The sequence below is a fragment of the Falco rusticolus genome, chromosome 4 (genome assembly GCF_015220075.1).
Source record: "Falco rusticolus isolate bFalRus1 chromosome 4, bFalRus1.pri, whole genome shotgun sequence".
In the NCBI taxonomy this organism is placed as follows: domain Eukaryota; kingdom Metazoa; phylum Chordata; class Aves; order Falconiformes; family Falconidae; genus Falco; species Falco rusticolus.
In genome coordinates, this window is record NC_051190.1 from 100,515,324 (window position 1) to 100,536,845 (window position 21,522).

General features: G+C 43.8%; 1 protein-coding gene across 8 annotated transcripts in view; it reads right to left on the reverse strand.

Annotated features, from left to right (window-relative positions):
* Positions 1–1,915: 1,915 nt before the first annotated feature.
* POMGNT2 (protein O-linked mannose N-acetylglucosaminyltransferase 2 (beta 1,4-)) overlaps positions 1,916–21,522 on the reverse strand; it is a 32,690-nt gene continuing 13,083 nt past the window's right edge. For 3 of the 8 annotated variants that reach the window (XM_037386313.1, XM_037386308.1, XM_037386311.1), the window contains 2 exons: positions 10,835–10,965; positions 1,916–4,246 (listed from right to left, as the gene is read on the reverse strand). In XM_037386313.1, coding sequence (XP_037242210.1) covers positions 2,418–4,154 — 1,737 coding nt within the window. In that variant the 5' untranslated portion in view covers positions 4,155–4,246; positions 10,835–10,965 and the 3' untranslated portion in view covers positions 1,916–2,417. Of the gene's footprint in view, positions 4,247–10,834; positions 10,966–12,497; positions 12,843–21,522 lie in introns of those variants that run through there. The other 5 variants (XM_037386314.1, XM_037386309.1, XM_037386310.1 and 2 more) reach the window with 3 other exon arrangements.

Sequence of the window (21,522 nt, forward strand, 5' to 3'; positions counted from 1 at the left end):
GTTGATTAGAATCATTAGGATATGAGAATATAATAGTTAATGCGCTGTAACCAATCTGCAAATGTTAGAAAATCTGCAATCATATGAAACTAATTTTAAGTGAAATGGGGTGGTCCACAAATTACAGGCAAAGGACTGCTACAGTAGGCATGGAGAAAAGCAGGCAGGAAAGCAACACACAGACCCACACCCTGCCCCAGACAAATGGTGGTTAGCAACTCACAAATCAGAAGAGAACTGATGCAAAGTGAATGCTGACTAAATATCAGCTGTCTGAAGACTCACTCGGTATCAGCTTTGTAGGGTGTCAACATTACTACCCTTGCAACAGCCAGCAGGAGGCTGGCCACTGACCACAGGGCTACCTTCAATTTGAATGGATGTGGGGGTGTGAGATTGCTGCAAAACCCTTCTGTGATGGGGAGCTATTCAGCCAGTGAGGTCCTGGGGAGCGACAGGTCCCGGTGGCTTCCCTCAACAGCCTGCTCACGGAAGTTTTTTCTCACCTCAGCTCTGACGTATGCCGCTTGTGATATGCAGCTACATGGAGACTTTGGGGCACAGCTCCAGGTACTCCAGCAAGAAGCCCATTTTGTCCTAAGAAAGCAACAGTAGGAGTATTCACGTGCCTCTTCAAAATACCAAGGCAAAAATTATTAGTTAGCAAGGCTACAACGCAAAAGCAAACACAGACTCTGCGCTGGGATTCCTGTTCTGGTTCCCCCTGCCCTTTAAATCATATTCATGTTTGGGAACAGAGAGAAACATAATGAAAATGAATATACAGAAGTAGCACTTGCCTGAAGGTCCAATGCTGTACTGTGATGCTTCACTCATTTTTCAACCCTCCCGTTTCTCGTCTGATTTGTACAGCAGTGTTTTTCTCACCCCACCCCTCTGAAATTGTATTATAATCCTGCCTTAAGATGCTCATCTATCAGCCCATCACTCAGAAAGCAAGCCATTTATCCAGCTGTTCAAATATCCATCCAGACCTCAGGAGGATGGTGGGGACCAGGAAGGGAGAGGAGAAGCAAGCACTTTTCCTAATGCTTTAACGCTGGTTATAAACTATGGAGGATGCTAACATCCATCATGGAAACGTCTCACGCTCCTGCCCCTTTTCTCCTCTCTTCCCAAAGGGCTGTACAGAGCTGTTTTTCAAAGACAGCATATAATTTAGGGTCTCCACCTAAAGGAGAACTGTGCAGGATCAGGTCCTAAGTAGTCAGTGTGTTACCCCAGCAGTGAAGTCAGATTCTGATCTCGGGGAAAATGAGTGCAAGTCCAGAATAAACTACTCCCCTCACCGGAGCAACAGAGGTGTGAGTATCATCAGCCCCACCCCTGCCACGCACTCTGCCCAGCCCAATGCCATGGCAGCCACCTACATGTCCCCTGCCTGACTCCGCTTCCTCCCACCAACATCCAAGAAAAGCCGTGCCCAGAAAGCTTCCCTTTGTGACCACCTCCCTACTACTTAGCAAAGCATGCACCTGTTAGAAAGCTATTATCAACAGATTATTCTCATCAAACACACACAAAAAAGGATTCTCTCGAGTAGCTTGCTGTAAGTGCAATGTCTCCTCCTTCACCCCTTCTGAACCACCCCCTTCCTTTCCCACCGACCTAACTCACAAAATGAAAACATCTTAAAACACAGTAAATTATTTTATCCGCTCCAACCCCTTTATCTCCTATCTGCTACTTCAGCCTTTTGCTATTGGGGTGCAGTAAAATCTGATTTTAAACATGAAGCTGACACTGTAGTCTCATTCTCTTCAGCCAAAATATGAAAAATATAAAGCTACCCATATACACATTTTATGACAGCAATAGATAAATCTATCACAATAACGATTATGACAAATAAAAAGCAAAAAAAAAAAAAAATTCCAGGAGAAAAAAAATCAAGGAGGTTTACAGCAGTTTAATGAAGGCTCTCGTACCAAAACTTGAACTCAAAGTTACAGTCAAAGTTTCTGAAAAAAATAACTTACAAGGAAAAGCTGATGAGAATTGCCCACCTAGCCATGGAATTAACTGCAGTTTAATGCTGTGCTTAAATACTCACCACACAACAGAAACAAATTTAAATCACGACCAAGGTACACACAATTCACTTCCATTCTGTTTTCAATTACATGTATTCAGCATGTAATTTAATTTCTGGAAGTTACTCTGAAGAACACAGAGGTTTCTTGGTTTTTTTTGTGTTGTTTTTGTTGTTTTTTTTTTTTTTACCACTCACTGGAAATAAATACCATTTAAAGAACACACATGGAGTGCAATAAAATGGACACTTAGGCATTGGTACAGTCTAGTCCTCTTCGGCCCTCTACAAACTACAAGACAAGAAGTTTTAAACCACAGATAGAGTGGAGAGCAGGTTAGAACTGTACAGGTAGTGCAACAGGTTATGTACTACACAAGAGCACATCTGCAAAAGGTCCCAGGAGATTTTTGTTGAAGATGCAGCGTATCCACACCAGGTATATCGTGAAGGGCTTAATGTTTTCTGAGAAGGTATGATTCTGATGGGACAATATATAAGGCATGTAAGTGTTTTCCCCTTGCTCTTGTATCCACACTTCATATTTCACTTCTCTGACCTTGAGATACTTCAGGTTCCAGGGAATCTGCCAGGACACGACAAGTTTAGCTTCGCTTGTGCCCTGGACAGAGGCTTGACACTTGGCATCCCTCACTTTGCCAGGGTAGAGGCTACCAGGCCACTTCTGCTTCTTGGGTCCAGGCTTAGATTTCACAGTCTGCCTGATCACATGGATGAGTGAAGGGATGTTCACCTTTGTGTCCTGGTAGGCACGGAACAGCCACTCAGGGTTGCGGCAGCAGAGGTGCCGTGGCACCTCTGTGCTCTTAATAATGCGCTCTTGCTCAGCTTTGTCCAGATGAGCAATCCCACCCTGATCCCAGGGTCTGTCTGGGTAGGTAACGGTGTCTTCCCTGTCAGTGTTCTGCCAGGCAATGTACTGCAGGTCCATGCCAGGAAGGGTTGCCAGGGTTTTGTAAGGGGTATAGTGTTCAGGGTTGATAGCATAAGGGAAGAGCTCCACCACTGTGGCACCTCTTGGCAAGAAGAGAGACATGACTAATTGGGCCCCATGCATGCTGACCAGCATGGACGCATTGCTGATCAACCGGACGATGTCAGAAAATGAATGCTCCTCTAGAGAGACAGTAATGGTTTTCATCTGAAACTCCTGAGCAAGAGCCAGGATTAGTTCTGCCTCATTTAGGATAAGTCTGTTGATTGTTCGACTGAACACTACGATGTACTCCTCACTGGAGCTTTCCTCCAAGCTGATGTTCAGCTTGTACATCATGAATTTGGTGAACTGCCTGATCTCGTTACCAGAAACCAGGATGTTAGCCTTCGGCCCTTGTGGCTGAACAAATCCGTACTGGTACCAGGTGGTGATTTTAGACAGTCCCACGTATGATTTGGTAAAGCAGAGGAGCCTGCCCAGGGTTTTAAGCTGCTCCCTGAGGAGCGGCTGCTTGTTACTCAGTAACTTGTAGAGGTCAAAGTGAACACCTTCACTCCACCCTTCCATGAAGAAGAGCCGTGCCTCCAGATCTAAATCAGAGAACTGCTGCATGGTGTAATAAATGGGGAGGAGGTCGTCATGAAAGACATGCATCAGGTTGTCTGGGTTGAACCTGTTAGCAATCAGCGCCACGTCAGGCACAAAGACTGGCTTTGGCATAAATTTCAGCGCAGCAGCTGGAAGCTCCACAAAGTTGAAGTACTGAGTGTTGTGATCTTCCACGGAGGAGAGGTCGAGCAGGGCCGGCTGGAATCTCCGGGACCCCAGGTTGGGCAGCATGACTGAGGAGTTGCTGTGAAAGTAGATGAACTCTTCAGCCTCAGTAGAGTAGCAGAGGGACTCAAAGCGGCAGATGCGGTCGGTGTGCATCCTGCCAGTGCACACCATCCTGGTACCGTCCTCCACCAGTGCCTGGAGAGCTGCATGGTAGTCGATCTGAGCCTGAGAGAGTTCCTGAGACTGACGTGTGAGGACCAACTCCTCCTCGACCATGAAGACATGCTCTCGCAGTTTGATGTATTTCCACAGCACAGCAGCAAGGACAGACACGAGCAGGGCATTAAACACAGCTGCTATGTTCATTCTGTAGTTAGACCCTAGCAATATGACAGGTGGGGAATGCAGTGGAGAGGGAACACATCATTAACGCTCCTTGACATGGTGAGGGCAAAGACCTGCGGAAAATAAAACAAGGACCCATTTAAACATCAGGTTTACAGCTCCAACATAAATCACACTTTACGGACTATTCAAGAGAATTTAGGCTTTCTTCAGTAATTTTTCCCCTCCTTCTAGGGAATGAGGGAAAAGAAGAGCACCAAAGCACTACCCAAAATTGTTAAAAAAAAAAAAAAGCTGCTCTACAGTAAAGCTTCCCCTCTCATTTTCATTCTACCCTTTTGGAGAAGAAAAAGTAAAAGAGTTTGAGGATGAGCTCTGTGAAGACTTGTCAGAAAAAATGGTGTGTTCCCTGGGACTTTGGCTCACCGTGCTTTTTGCAGACCACTCCAACAGTGAGAGGAAAGAATGCCCTGCAATCACTGGGCCACTTGTGCAGGGCTTGGCAGACCTAGCTCCTTCTCTCAATGTGCAATAGGCCTTTTGCATGGCTGTGAGTACCCAACTCTGCCTCCCATCTTCACTGTGCGGATAATAATAGTACAAGGGGTATTGCCAAATATAGATTTTGCTATTCCAATATACGCCGTTCTAGTATGAAATGTGAGACAATGAACATAACATTCAATTCCATTTTACTGTGGGGGTGGGAGAAGGACTTGCAGGTTTATGGATTGCCCTGTGGGAGACTCCCAAGTCACTCAGTTGTTTCTTTGGCTGCAATCTGGGATCTAACACTAGCAGCTGCCATCGTACTCCAAAAGAAATATTGGCATGGGAGAGAGAAGAGCTTTGCTCTTTATACGAGGAATTGATGTGTCATTAAAGTAATCAAACCTTCATTTTGTGAGAGTCTTGACTTGCACCAGCACAGCCAACTCATACAAATGGGAAGGTAATATACTTGAAATGCTTCTAGAGTTGGTGTTTTCCCACCCCAACCTATGAATCTTTTCTGTGCTGCTCCAAGGCCTCCCTGTTTCTGTCATGGGAGAGATCCTACCACTGTTTTCTTGCTATGTAGAAATACTACTGGTTTATATCAGAGTATTGATTATATTTTCAACTGTGAACTTAGATTGAGATATTGATTCACCTACAGTATTTATGGGCACCAATTTTCATTATGCATCAAGCTTCACTCCTAGTCAGGCTGTAAATAATTGTAGCCATGACTCATGGGGAACTTTAGGAAGGGGAATTTCTGATTGGTATATACCTGATTAGACTGTTCCTAGCTGCAGTTTTTAAAGGCAGCAATTTAAACTTTCCTTGATGCATGTTTGCAGGGAGGGGAAAAACAGCAATGTCCCAAGCACATGCTCTGACATCCCAAGCAGCAGTCCTTAGTATTTTAACTCAGAGACACTTGTTCTTACATGGCAGAGGGGAGGAAGACAGCATGGCATATTTAGGACCAATGTGAACACCTCTTCTACCACCAAGGGAGTTCTTTTGAAAAGAGATATTGCAGCCTAAAAGCTTGATCCTGCCATCTTGGAATTGAACAGAGTATCATTCACAGAATTCAATGAAGTTAAAGGGATCCCTACAGCTTGTGAAATCCCAACAGCCTGTGGGAACCCTGTCTTAGGAAGAACTGAATGTACACGGGAGACTGAATACCAAAGAAGTGCTAGCTGTAAGCCACACAGATTCAAGAGGTGGTCTCTGGGGATCTGAGCAACAAATTCATTTCAATTTTAGAGCAGGTCTAGTACTCAGATGAAACACAAATGAAGTCCACCTCCTTTGGCAAGTGGTCTGAAAAACTGCCTCACTTAGCAACTCCTTAAAAGCAAGCAGTAAATTAAAAAGGTGTTTTGATTTCAACCATGGAAAAAGAAATGGGAAGAGACACAGAGTGGTCATCTAATTACCAGGGCAGGATCAGCCCTCCCTAGACCACTCCCAAAAGATGTTTATCTATCTCATTCTTAATAGTCATTCATCTCTTCAGCCAGTCCCTAGCAATAAAAGCATGAAGGACAGTGATAAACTCTTTCCTAACACTCAGCCTTTGTTTCCACCACAGCAATTTAAACCTGGTCTTGTCCCAGCTGCCACAGATCCCCTGCACAGATGAATGATGCCTGTCACATCACCTCTCAATCCCTCCTTCCCTATAACAGGGGATGACTGCCGCTCCTCATGGCTTTGCAGGTCTCAACCATGGCTGTTCCATGGACAGCCTTTAATAGAAACCTACTGGGGCCAGCAGTCCATCAGTTGGTTAGGCTCTGCTAATGCAACCAAACCAGCTTTCAGGAAAATAATTTTTTGATGGGGACAGATCTTAAGTTATTTTGTTGGTACCAGACTTTCAAAGCTTCATTTTACTTCTTCACTATCTTTGTAAGATAACTAACGATATCATCCAACTCTCCACAGAACCTCTCCACTACAGACTTCTCACCTTGTGAGCACAGCTTTTAATGACTTTGGCAACAGCACCAAGGAAAGGACTGAGCCTAAACAGTCAGGTCCTCTGCCACAAGCTCACATTTCAAATGAAGGCCAGTCTGTGGGCATTGTGCAAGTTAGCTACTGCAGGTCAGAAGAACAAAGCACCTACAAGTTCAATGGAGCCAATACAAGTTGCAAGAACTTGGCAGAGGGTGAAAGCCGAGAAGCCTCTTTATTATTCCAGTACAGCAGGGGAGTGTGTGGGTGTTTCAAAGGCATCAGAAGCCAGCAATCCATAAAAACACCACTGATACCACCTGCATTTCACAGGCATCTCAGTGGTGGAGAGCTTCACCGACTACTACAAACCCCTTGAGCTGAACAGGCCTCCTTAGAAACAGCCTGTTCTGATGTTTCACCCCTGACTGATTTTTTCTCTCCCCTCCAGCCCCAAGGGAAAGGTGTTAAGAGGCACTTCAGAGATGCAGCCTGATGGATGCAGCCAGTGTTCGGATGTTGGCAATTTTCATGTTGAACTCTGCTACAGCAATACCTGCTAAATGGCTACAAATGAACTCAGCTATTTAATAAAAATTACCTGCAAGGCCCTCCTCCATCTCTTCTCTCAGTGCAGCTCTCACTTTCCTGCACTTAGCTGAAGTATGTGCTTTAGCTAACCAGGTGTCAGGAATGAATGTTAAAAGCTAGCAGTGCTAAAGGAATCTGTCTTCACTGCTGTTCCTCATTGCCAGTTTACAAATCCTGGATCATGCTGCTTGGCTGAAAGCTGCTTTTGATGGAAGTGAACAAGTGGACAGGAAGGGGTGTCACAGGCAGAACTGAAAGGGGAATTTCACATGTACTCGGGGAACTATCTTAATTCCTAGCCTATTTTCCCACATTTTATCATCCACCTTTTCTTTAATCTGATGCTTTTGGTGAACACAGACCTTTGAGAACTAAAATCTTTGGTCCTTCAGGGACTGACAGAACATAAATAGTAACAAACCATCCTGCTGTTTGCTTTTACATACCCAGGAGAGCCTGCAGCCAGGGGGTAAAGGCAAACAATCACTCCATGTCCCCTGGTTCCTCAGTCCCCCAAAGCTAAGATCCATCATTAAGTGTTGTCAACAGGACTAGTCCTGGGATGGGAAACCTTCCCAGGAGGCAGCAGGTAACTCTGAAATAGGTGAAAGCATTTAGTCTTCCACCTGAAGAGAACTGCTTCACAATAAAAGGAACTTTCATTACTGAATCTCCCTCACAAAATCGGTCTAGAGCTGCTGCTCCCCTCCCTCCAATGACAGTGTCATTGGAAAACATCTTAAGAACTGAAAAGCACCTGCAGAAGTGGCAGGCCAGACTCACTGCTACTTTTCCTTAAGAGCAGTCTTCTGTGCTGTTTATTTCTACATATAGGTCAGCATCTAGGTTGTTCCACCTCCCCAGTTGCCCACAGATTATTTCCTCCCCACATCTACCACACTCATCTACCCTCTCACTTCTCACAGTGACACTGGGATCACCACAGCTTTGTTCCACATGAGCAATATGCCCCAGTTACCAAGGAAATCGCATGGACTGACATTTTTTCACTCTCTGCTTTGAAGTGCTAAAGCACCATCCTTCAGCATCAGAAGACACAACAGCTGATAGACTAGAGCCTAGCCAGAAGAGACATGCATGTAAAAGTAGCACAGAGCTTCTGACTGCCAAGTTAGCAAAGGGCAACGATGCCCCCTGGAAGGGGATGGCATAGGATGGGACAGGAGGTGCCCCTGAGGACTCCCGACAGGAGCAGGCTGCAGAGAAGGAGCAGGATATGAGTGAGACAGAGCAGCAGATTTCCCTGGCAGCAATGCTGACAGGGCACTGGGGCAGCTGACTTGCAGCGCTGCACGGTCAAAGATGAGGAGTTCAACAAACACACTGGCATAGGGGTAGCTCAAGACCTTGCAATGGAAATAAGAGCATGTCTTGGGGCTTGCAGCTCAGTCTCAACGGATGCCACTCCAAAAGCTAAGAGCCTGTGGGAGGGACTCTATTTTTGGTCAGCTCATCTTTGCTCTTTTTCCAAAAGAGATCACAGGTGTGAAGAGCTTACCCCATTCTCTTCCTCTACCCCCACTCACTTAGCAAAGGGGTCACAGCTGCCTTCTCTCAGCCTAGCTACTGCTTCTCTAACTAGCACTGACTACCAGCGAGCAGGTAAAGCCTTCAGAAGTATGCATCTAATGTGTTCAGCTGGCACTTCTGGCAGAGACCTCAAGCATCTTGCAGGTCTGTAGTACTCTCCTGGAAGTCTGGACACAGTAGCGCCTTCTGCATGTTAGGTGCTGGTCATGAGGATGTTTAAAACATCCTCAGGAAGCAGGAAAGCAACAGGAAGCATAGATGGAGACACTGTTCTTCATCTCTGGTTAACAAGTTATGGAGATCAGAGTGGGTGGGATGGGACAGATGAATTTCTACTAATAGACAGCTGGCACAGAGGACTGTTTGGATCCATTTAAGAGACCAGCTCTGTTGTTCTTTTTTTAATTGTGAAGCTAGGGTAGGATGAATCACTACTTTAAATCTATTAATACGATGGACAATGTTTTAGATCTTTCTCCATTTTAAAAATTACAATCTAGGTAAGCAGTTGGGAGAAAAAGCTACAACACCCATGCAATAAAACCCAAATAAACAAAGACACAAACATACACTACTAAGAAACACACACACCCCCCCAAAGGAAAAAAAACCGCAAGAGCTTGATTAGGGAGAACAAGGGTCACCTGGGTGACTAGCATGTCTAAAGGGGAACCACCTAGTTCTGCAGATATTAACAAAATGCGAAGTGCTGGTTTGTCTACTCAGGCCTTAACAAGCTTTTGTTACTAACCGCCCAAGCACTTTTCAAGCCAATGCTCAGTTTTCCAGAGCTACAGCAGCCTAAAAAGGCTCACAAAATGGAAAAAAAGCACGAAGGACAGGCATTTCCAGAGAGCATCACCACTCTGTGCACAGAGAGAAATGCCTCTACACAGAGGCCAGCTTGGGTTTGGCCCAGCTGACTGGCCCCATGCAGAGCCTGCCAGTCATGGCAGCAGTGTCCAAGCAGAATCATCTCTGTAGCTCCCAGAAATGCAGCACAACTAGAAGTGGAGTGGGGCTGCTCCTGCCACAGGACAGGGAAGGAGCTGGGGCAGAGCCACATGAGCAGGAAATGGGCAGGGGACCCTGACCCTTATTTTTATTATGGCACGACAGTGGGAGGGGTGGGAGCAGATATTCCCTCCTTGAGGACATTTTCCCCATTAGCACTCCACTCTTTAGCCCTGGATCCATCTCTTGCTAGACTGGCTTTCCAGGACAAGCAGGAAAAGAAAAGCGTGCATACACAGCATTTCACACTCCCCCTGCAAAATGTCTTCTGTTCTTTCTCCCATCCTTGATGCAAGAGGCTTAGCTAAGGATGCAGTATATGTAACACATGCAGTTTTAAATACCTACTTCATTCATGCTCAAAGCAGAAGTTGCTAGAAGGCAAGTTTCCCAACTGGAAGGAGGGGGAGTTAAGATTCAGCAGCCAAGAAATGGCTTTTATTCTCATCTCTGTCACAGATTCCTGCAGAACTACAAGCAAGTCGATCCCCACAGCCCAAAAGGCTGTTATCATCTTATTCACTGTATTTATTTAATGAGATACATACATCTTTCACAGTACATATCACATTAAAGAAAGGATGGTACACTGAATGATTGATATACTGGAACATTTTCTTTGTAAAAAGCAGCCAAGTGTAGAAGTGCTGACTTTTTAAACAGGAAAAGAGCAGATTCTCAAAGGGAGCAAACCCTGCAGTTAAGGACACAAATATCACTCACAAAGCCTGATACAAAGAGGGGATATGAAAAAATAAGAGTATTTTAACTCTGTAGTCTCAAGTAGAATTTTAAAAAGAGCTTTATTCAGAAAAAATAAACTAAAATATAACTATATTTTAAAAAAACCTCAATTGTCTCACAAAAACCTCAGGTATCTATAGACAGTTGTGCTCAAAATTACGTTTATCTTCAGTTTTTATGGTTAGCGTAAGTGAGGAACAGAAAGCAAAACTGTAGATCTTTCTATGTAAGACTGCAACCAAGGAGACTGAGGGCCTGTGCAATGGTCTCTATTGCAAATTTACCTTCAATATGAACAGGAGAACATTAGTGGCTACTGGACACCTACCAGTTATACTTACAGATAGAAAATTTAAATTTTCTTCCCTTTAATTTCAGAGTCTGTGAGAGCTGGGACAGGAAGAGGTCCAACTTGACTGTCACATTGACTAGCAGCCATTGATTTAGTATTTGTTGATACTGCTGTGTTGATCTATGAAAGAACAGGTGAAAAAAAATAATCCAACACTAAGCAGTCAATTCATATAACCAAGCCACAAAATTAAGCTAAAAGTATGAAATTAAAAAGAATACTTCCTGGGCTTTTAAAGTGCACATTTGCAAGATCTCTTCTCCATCCAGAATGACATGGTGCATGAAATCCTTTCCCCCAACAAAAACTAACCCTGATCTCCAGAAAATTCCCCTAAATAAGATGTTTTCTGATAAACCAGCTTGAAGTGGGAGATGTAAGAAAAACAAGCTAAAACAGAAAAAGAAAAGAAGAAAAAAAAAGTATTTCTCTCAGCCCTCACGTCTTCACTTTCTGACAGTCCCAAGCCTAAAGATGAAAACCCAAGGTACTCAAAATAACCATGGCTACACCGGCGGGGGGTGGGGGTAAGCTTAACAGAAAGGGCTCATTCCAGCTGATCTTTGTTCACCTCAGTATCCCAACCAAATGTTACGCCAGGTTATACTGGCATTAACAGCACTGTCATATGAGTAACAAAAACTCTCCTTTTGCCTGGTCTCTTGCTTTTAGCCCATAAGCAAGATACCTTTGTCAGAAACAAAAATGTGTCTGAGAGCAGCAGGTTTGTTTTACTTCAGTGGTCTACCTAGAGCAAAGATGGAGCAAGGGTAGCTGAAGGGAAAATTTACTAATGCCACAAAAGTGAATTTAAAAGAACATGATGCAAAATCCCAAAGTACTGAATAAGATGAACTTAAGTCACTCCAACTATGCCTTTTGGCTTTAGCTGCCATTTGTTAATCCTCTGTATTTTATCTATCCTTTCTTTTCTCTATTCTCCAAGGGAAAAAGTACCTGTGTTATTACCTGTGTTATTTGGATACAGGGACTGGTGCTTAGCAGCATTTACAGCCTGAGCTCTCCCCACTTCCCACCAGTACGGTGCCTGACACCACTCCTGTGTGCTGCAAATTCTAAGCAGGAGTTGAAACTGTTAGGAGCACAGCACAGCCAATAAGAACAGTGAAAAAACCTCCTTGGTTACCACAAGCTCTGCATTTGCCTGTTTTTTGAGAAGGGTAAAAAAAAAAGTAACCCCAAAGCAGCACCTGTCCAGTAAGAAATAAATTTCTGAAAACCTACAGAATTTAGTCCAGATCAAAGATGTTTTCTCCGTGAGACTTTTGTTTAAAAACGATAAAGCAAGCCACCAGTCAAACAATGAGGGACTACAAAAACCTGGGATTACAAGTGAACTACTGACCTCCTTCCCACACATGCACAGCCATAGAGGAGAGATTCAGTGTGAAGTTGGGGGGGGAGCAAGGAGAGAGCATCAAAAAACATGTTAAACCCCTCTCCCCCCGAAGTCCACTGCAGCCAGGAGTGCCAACAAAACTGAATTCCGAGCCATATGTGATCGGCACAGCAAACAGAGCACAGTTACAATAACATCCAGCAAAGAAACAGTTAATCAGAGCGTTTACAATCTTTTTAATCTTGGAAGTACTATCACTGGTAGATTAGTGTTTCAGCACATGCACTCATACCTGGTGTTGCTAAATGACAGGAAATGCTATCCAGTGCCTCTTTCACAGGAGAAAGAAAAAAGACGACACCTCAAAGCTATGCTTTGCAGGGGAACGAACACTCCAGTCCTCTTCTTTCCCCACCACCATAAAAGAAAAAAAATCGCATCTAACAGCTCTCAGCACAGTAACCCGTGCACCATCTGCAGACTGAACTACCTTTCTCCCCCAGGTCTGAGCATGCTCTGTCTGTTGGCAGTGTCCTATCGCTCCAGCTGGCTCACCTCAATTTGTTAGCCTCCCAGAGGTCAGCCTTGCATGCAGGATGATTTGCTGCAGTATTCCTGCAAATCCCCAACGGGTGGCCACACTGAAACAAACACCATCGTTCTGTTTCACAAAGCTGAGCATGTCTTCGGAGGCAGACGGCAAACTGGTTTGGGGAGGGGGGGGGCGCATGCATTTTAGAAATCCTGCTTTTGAATATCATTAATGTCACTACTACTCCAAACACTTCACACAAAAGAACAAAACAATAGAAGAGAATGGAAAAAAATGCTCCTTGCTAGAGGACATGAAAGCCATTTGGCATGCTTTCTAGCAATTCCCTTGGCACCAGGGAAGCGATTTCCCAGCTGTGATGGTCAGCAAATGGCTTAGTATTGAACAAGGTTGTGAGTGCCCTCCTTCAGAGATTCCTACAGGAACAGTATTTTCAAAATGAAGTTATCTTTTATGGTGGAAACAACTAATTCTAAAATACAAAGGCACAAAAATGAGCCAGAAGCTTACAAGAGTGTCTCTTACTGCATACAAGCTGAAGGTCATGGAGGCAAAAGTGTCTTACATCAATCTTCTTAACAGAGATTGAACCTGTGGGGACTGAGCAGCTTCTTGAAGATGGCAAACCAGGTGGTACTGACTGGGCACATTTCAAGTCTTAATTCTGCAACTGGATCTACACGCAGGATCAGAAAAGTGGCCCAGCTCTCCCCGTGGCACTCACCAAAAGCCTTATGCCTGAAAGTCACACCACTGAACACAGTTACCAGGAGCAAGATCCCAGCCCTGTAGGGACATCCTTGCAGATAGATCACAAGCAAACACCAGGCTTGCTGCAGCTGTTTGTCTGTGTATTTTCAGGATACATCTTGTTGATTATCTGGGAGGCTTTTTTCCCTTTAAGTGAGACCTAACGGGTGAAATAAGAACGATGAAAAAGAGGAAAAGTTCTCTAACACTCACATGTACACACATGTCTATACATTTAGAATTGCCTATTTCATTTGGAAGGGACCTACAATGATCATCTAGTCCAACTGTCATACAGATACTCTCAGATGAAAAGTGAACATTCTACATAAAGAGAAAGAGAAAAGAATACCTTGGTTTCTGCTTATGGCAGGAATTATCCTCACTGCCAAAGTGAAGAAGTTTGAAGAATTTCAAATGGCTCTGCACTGAAGAATGTAGTTAGGTAAGATATGGGTATTCAAAACTCTGATCTAGGAGAGCCTGGCACCTACCAGGGCTTGCATGTTACCTAAACTCTTGCTCTAAATACGCATCACAGACAAGCTGGTGGCTCCAGCTTCTTACCCTCCCCGAATCATGCTGGAAATCATCTGAGGGAGAGGATAAATGGATTTACAGCATCTGTGGTGGTTCACTACACTGTGGAGTCACACTGCCTGGGCTGGTTATTGTTGACGAAGTCTGCAGTCACTCTATCCATTAACATCCGCTGCTTACTGTGGGAACCCTAGCCCTGAGAAACCTTCTGTTTCTGTGCAAGGAGGCGAACCAGCCCTGCCAAATTAATGTGCGGTGCGACACACTGAAGTATTTGCAGGGCAGTGAGGGGCAATGCATTTTGAATCACAGCAGTAACAACAGAACACAATACCAATTACTGCAATACCCTACAACTCTTGGGGCAAGGATCCACCAGCATTTCAAGTTATTACAGGTGATGGGTCTCTCATTCACCACCAAGTACCCTGACCTTACTGAAGTCAGGCCTCCTCCCTGGGTAAGGCCATTGCATGGAGACAACCTGCAGCCTAGGACGGCACTTTGGCATCTCCTTCTCCTTCCCAGGACTCAGATCCACTGCCTCAAAACAAGCATGTCCCTCACCCAGCTTCTCCTGTCTGCTGTGGCAGAGGCAGCACTTTCTTTGATATAAGATGGGTTGTCCTCAGGCAGAGATCTGGCAAAACTGGGAAGCACAAAGCAGCCACAGGAATACCATGACTTGTCCCATGCAAGGACACAAGACTGCTAGCCTGAAAACACCTACCGTCAGAGCTGAGAAATGTGGGTGTCATTCAGCATCACACGTGCTTAGAAACACAATAATACCACAGAATTTATAACCTTGTGTTTCTGACTGCCAGTTAATAGCCAAATACGGAAGAAAAATAAGCTGCAAGAGACAAAGAATAAACCCAAATAACATTCTGTAAAAATCGACAAAAGATTCTTGACAAAGCTAGATCTTCAAAAACAAGCCTGCCAACGTGATGAATAAACACAACTGTTGTATCTACTAAACTAAGGCATCACAGAAGTAAAATAAGACAATTTCTCATCTCTTGCTCTGGAGTGCTGCTTTTATACATCTGCCTTCTTGGTACAGAACAAGCAAAATGGTTCTGACCCAGCTGGAAACATTAAAAATCACTAGGGTCGACAGGACAAGGTGCCATCTACCTCAGTACCCTCCTTTCCAGACCTGTGCCACCTCTTCCCACCAACTCAAGGTGGACTTTGAACTACAGCATGAACCCATGCCTGTCCTGAGAGGATCTCAAAGTGACACTTGTCAGTCACAGCTGCCTGGAGGAAATAAATAAAAAAAAAAAAAAAAAAGAGCGAAGACATCTCCTTGGCAGGCTCACCCAGTGTCCCCAGCTTGTCCTGTCAGAACCAAGGATATCCAGTCACCTTTCTCTTTTTAGCTCATCTCATTGCCCTCTGACCCCTGTGAATACCAAGATGCCATCTCGTGTGGAACAAAAGGTTTTCCTCTGAATTTTGAAAGCTGAGGAGTGGTGTTAGATTCGTAGCTCCACTTGAGAAAACACATTTTGCCTTTGTGTTTTCTGTACTTTGGAAAGCTTCCACTGACACCAACAGGAGCCTTTCCACAGACTCCCCAGACCTGCAGCTCTGGTTAGGGACTTTACCAGTGGGACCCCTGGTAACTCAGAGATACCATGCTGGGATCCTTATCTTAGTCAAGCTTTGATTTTAATGGAGAAGAAAGTACATCAATTTACAGACTGCTCTTCTACTTTTCCTTCTCTACCCCTGGCATGAGGTATATGCATAGATTTCACAGGTACAATTTTTCACATTACGTGGAGTTGCATAGTTAAATTGTCAATCTGCCACATCACAAAGCAACTGAACAAAACTACATCATTAAAGTGGGGAAAAAACCCACAATCAAATAAATCCAGCAACTCTGAAATAAGAGCTGTCTATTACTACTGCACCTTAAGTCATTAAGTGTGGCAGCCCCAGACTTTCCTCAGTCAGCACCACCAGCCTGCTGCAAGTCAGTGAGATATGAATAGGTTGCCTTGGCTCAGAACTAAGAGTTTGATAAATATTTAATACCCCTCAAAGTTGCAGCCTCCAAAACAAGCACCACAAAAGAAAAACAGTTAACATTTTTAGAATTCCTGAAAAACAGTACAGCACAAACAAAACTCATTAATCTAGCAAAGAAGTCTGAATAGAACTTCTTGCTTTAGGACTGACAGAGAGCGGGTAAATAATTTACTGACTCTTTGCCTTGCATGCATACGTTGCAAGAGTGCCTGTGTCACTCCAAGTGACAACATTTATTATTTATAGTCCCAGAACTATGCCCTATAAGAAACTGTTCTTTCTGCAGTGCTTTTGAATCAAAAGTGCATCTCAGTTTGAGAGTACAAAAAAATTTCATGCCCAAACAGACAAAAAAAGTCCTTGTACTGATAAATACATAAGGAGATAAAGGAAGCATTGGGTTTCTGGACACCAAGACCAGGACTCCACACACAGAGGATGGCATTTTGATTCTGCAGAAGCTAATATTAAAACTGATGTCAAAAGAACCAGAAGTTCAAATATTGAAAATTCCTAAGCAAGAATATACTTTGACAGGGAAAAAGGTATTTTTTTGCAGAGTATCTCAATGGCCAAATCCCACTTGAAGCTCATCTGCCTCAAGCATGACATACTTCCAGGCTTAAGAGACATAGGATGCAAGTTTTACATAAATATTAGGTTTACAAAGGCGTAAGTCTGATCAAACACACCTTACACACACACACACAGAGGTTACATGTCTGTGGAGGAGAATAAATATCTATGAATTTGTCAGGTTGACGTAGAGACATCTGCATTATTTTAGACGTATAAAATATATACTTGTTATGGAAAAGCACACTAGCTATCTGAACTTGTCATACGCTAAACTATTCACTCTCAAAATCTCTCTATCCCCATGAAGGGACATACTGGCCTGCTCCTGCAGCTGTGTGTTCAGATGAATGCCACGGCAGAGTCATCTGCTAGTTCCCATGGCAGGAGATGGTTTTGGTAGCTGTTCTGACTCAAGCTATGTGTCACCTGTGCTCTTTCAGATTCCCATTTTGCCATCAGTAATGACAGGTAAGCAGGGTGATGCAGATAAACCAATTCCTTCTCCTACAGGTATGCTAACTGCGTACCTGCGCAAACACATTTAGTGCCAATGTGTCTGTAAAGGAAGCAGAGATAATTCATGCAACAGCCTGGTAAGTAAATGATGTTCACCTAGACTGACATCAGAAACCAAGGGTAAATCACTGCCTGCGAGAGCCCTGGGTATTGCTCATGGCCTCACCATGGTGCTTCCCACAGCCCGCTACTTGTTAACTATTTATGCCTAGGTGACAGTAAGATCATCTGCCCTCTGACAAATGACACTTTAATATTAGGCCTTTATCACCACCACATCACCTGAAGAAACACATCACCCATTTTACAGATTAAAAGACTGAAACTGTGAAAGGGATCAGGGTAGGACACCCCACACCAGCACACACAGCAGTTTTTCCTGGGAAAAACCCACCAACAATCAAACCCTCTTTTGTACCCTGAGTCTGTATTCATCTCCATGGGCTCCAGAGAAGGCAGGAGCCAAGGCCTCCAAGATCACAGGTGACAGTTTAAACATGATAAAGGACAGGGAGGATTAAGTTATCAGTTCTGTCACTGTTGCTCTGAAAGAGTTGCTGGTGGAGCAGCCATAAGTCCAACATGCTCTGCTCCCAGCACACCTTCCTCCCATCTTCTATACCCAGCCACACTTGCCATGCAGAGGGCATGCCTGGGAAACCCCCTGCAGCCACAACGCGGCCTGAGGTTGGAGGCCCTGTCAGCATGGACTTACCCTGAGAAGCATGGAGGAAGAGAGTCCCTTTTTCCTGTCTGTTGAGACAAACAGGGCAGTCATAACCAGCCAGTCTCATAGACATCTTAGGAAATCAAAGTGCTAATACCACAGCAAAAACAACTGTGGAAAGGAAAAAGATCCTTGAATGTGAACACCATAAGGGTGCCAAAGTATGCGAAAGAAGAGAGGTAACAGAAATGCAAAACTTGCATTTTAGGCACGTAAACAGCACCGTCAGGCACTTTAACAGACCTGTAGGGGTGAACAGCTAAGAAGTATGTGGAAGTATCTGAAGGACAGGGCTTAAGATGTCCAAGAATTTCTCTGCCTTCCCTTGATTATGCTGCCATCTGCAAGTGGGCTGCAGCTGTTCCAGAACTGATGAGAACACCTCAGTTCACAAGCAGGATTACAGCAGGACTGTTCCCTGCAGCTGCCTTTGCTCTAAACTTCCACTTGCTGATATGTTCAGATACTTTCTGCCTTCTTAAAAACCCTGGAGAACCAAAACCTACAAACCAAAGTTCTAGTACTCCATGGAAAGATCTCCACAAGGAAGCAGCAGCAGTGTCTACAATCTTGATCAAAACAGCAGTTTCAATCCAAGCTGGAGTGTGTGCTTCAATTAGTCAGTCTCTGACAAATGCCTGGAGGTATCTAGCACAGCAGCATGACAGGAATGTAGTTCAGAGCCAAGGTAAAGGAGAATCTAAATCAAATCAGGGGAAATAAAAAGATCGACTGCCATTTTGAGTCCCAAAATTGTAAACAGATCATTTTACTTCCAACGTCCCCTTCTGCCACATCTGTACACCATAGCCTCACATTTTAAAGGGATGCAGCCAGCACGTAATCCAACCCTATTCATATAATAGTAGTGTAATATTAACAACCGATAGGAGCACTGTACTACTGGATACCACTCCCTCTAGTGTAACCACTCAAGACTGATGCTAAGGGAGCACAAAACATCCATGTTCTGGGTTGGCAGCAATCCCAAGGGTGCTAATAGTCACATGGAAATTCAGAACAGAGCATAAGGTCTCATGAATAATGTAAAATAACTTATACTGGAGCAAATAAAAAGGTGTTTCCTGACAGTATAGGCCATAGGACTGAAAGATGTCTGCTGGTCAGTTTAAAACACTTCCTTAAAATTGTTTCTAAATTAGTACTTAAATACCCTAGTCTGATTTTCCCTGTGGAAAACAACAATTCTTACCTTGTTTCTCATCTGATTACAGTATCATCAGAGGGCCCAGCAATGCAGTAGTAACACATGGCTGTGGGCCAGGCATTTACCGTTTCAAATGCTGCTCTGAGGGCTACCACTGCTACTGACACAGGGAAGAAAAGAAAGCAGTATGAATCATCTTTCTCGGCTTCAACGTGAACCACTGCACGCAATAGGGAAAGTGTGACAAATACACTGAGTTACTTGTACAAAACCATTCCAACTCCTCCAGGTGTCATATGCAACAATTTACAGTTCAATAGCTAGGAAGAACTTCTTCATGCCCTTGGCAGCTTGAAAATTCATGGAAGGACTATTGAATCTAGGCATATTTATCAAGGGCACAGCAGCAAGAGGAAGAGATTCAAGCCTGATTTGAGGGTATTTTTGTGTGTAAGACTTGCTGTTATATTTATTTGAATAGTAATAAAAAATAAGGTGGTTACTTTTTGCTCCATATATCCCACTGATAAATCAATGCATCATTCCCCTACAGCCCTCCTTCTCACCCCACCTCTGTGGAGGTTACAGCACCCCCATAAATAGCCAATATGATATTTAATACACACAAGAAGGTGGCAGTTTCACAGAAAAAGCAGGAAGTATCTGTCGGGAAAGGAACATCTGCAAACCTACTGACATAGTTGCTATTCACTGGTGGCCCTTCAATGATGGGAGATTCCTTACCCAACCCTGCTGCAGCAGCTCATTTCTGTTCACTTCCTTCCCACTGGCAAGATCTGCTGTCTCTGTTGAATCAAGTGCTGAGTCAAGTGTTTGGCAATGAGAATCTCTTTAAATAACTGAAGTGTAACCTGACTGCACTGAGAGAAGAGCAACATCAGCCTGATAAACCAAATGCTGTTTAGAACAGCTCCACTTAAAAACATCTGCTCCTGTTCATCATGTACAACTCTGGATCCACGTGCAGATATTTGCAAAGCCAAGAGGAGAGTGGTCTTTCAGCTACTTTACACAGTATTTCAAGAAATACTGCAGCACCCTACATCAAGATATGCCCCTCTACCTCAAGACTTCTGCTAGCATCGCTGCTGATGCAGCCATTCCCCACAGAAGCCATCTAGCTGTTATGAAAGCCCTACAGCATTACCCAGGCACAGCGAGAGTTGGAGCAGGTCTGAACCCTCTGACTTGCAAAGAATTCCCAAGCTAAGCCACAGTAAGTAAAAACATACGTGCTGCCACACCATCGCCCTCAAAGAGAAATATTCTTGTGACCTTGGAGAAAATTAAGACTAAAATATGCCTATATGTCAGCCATAGGCAGCGAGACCCATCCCAAGTCTGGAGGGGTCAGAGATGGAGGACATATATCATCCCAAACAGAATCTTCCTGCCTTGGCTCATCCAACTCTACCTTCACCATGGCAGAACAATGTGCTCATAATCTGTCCTGGAGGCTGACAGGAACAGTCTGCTGAGGTAGCCAATCCTTCTTCCCAGGCAAAGGGATTAAAGCTACAGCCACAAAAGGCTCTTCTTGAAACTATGGCAACTCAAATCTGCACCTATATTAATGCAGCACGAATGTGAAAGGAGAAAGTACTCAATTCAAAGCCCAGAGAACAGTCATCTTGCTAAGTCACTTAAGATTACATGAAATAACCACCATTTCTTTACCATCAAGGTGAAGAAATACACTAAAATAAAACCTAAAATATACTAAAATAAAAGCTGTCTTCTCTAATTTGCTTGAATATATTCAATGCTTAAAGACAAGCACATACCTAGGAGCCCTGTGTTCCAATGGGACAAAGACATGCACATAAATTACGCAAGGACTAGAGATCTTTTTGTATAATAACTGACTTTGTGACCTCCGTGCTAAATATATATATAGGTAGATAATACATATGTATGGACTACTACAGAATTCATATAAAGATTACAATATATAGACTATATATTACTCTTAAGTTTATTCCTGCATTAAAAGATGATTAATAAATGGCTTTATAAATTTAAAGAAATTAACTCAATAAGCTGTTAGCTTCCCAGCTTTAGTTTATATCTTTGACACATTGTAACACAGAAGCCAAGAACGCTGTAAAGCCATATATAAATGTGTGTGAAGCTGTCCCAGATAACCTTACGGAGAAGGGAAGGGGGAGAGCAACTCAATCTTCATTTTCTATTAACGCCCAGGTCTCTGCATGAACATGAGTAATAACCTAAGTAGTGAAGAACAAACAGCCAGAAGCAAGGAATAGGGGCAAGAACAAATCATTAAAAAGTGATAAGCCCAAGGGCCCTAACTTAGCTAAAGGTCAGTAAAAACGCACACACACAGGAAACCAGCTCATGTCTCCTCAAATTGATCTGGTCATATAGTTTTAGTGCCAAGTAAGTGACTGCCT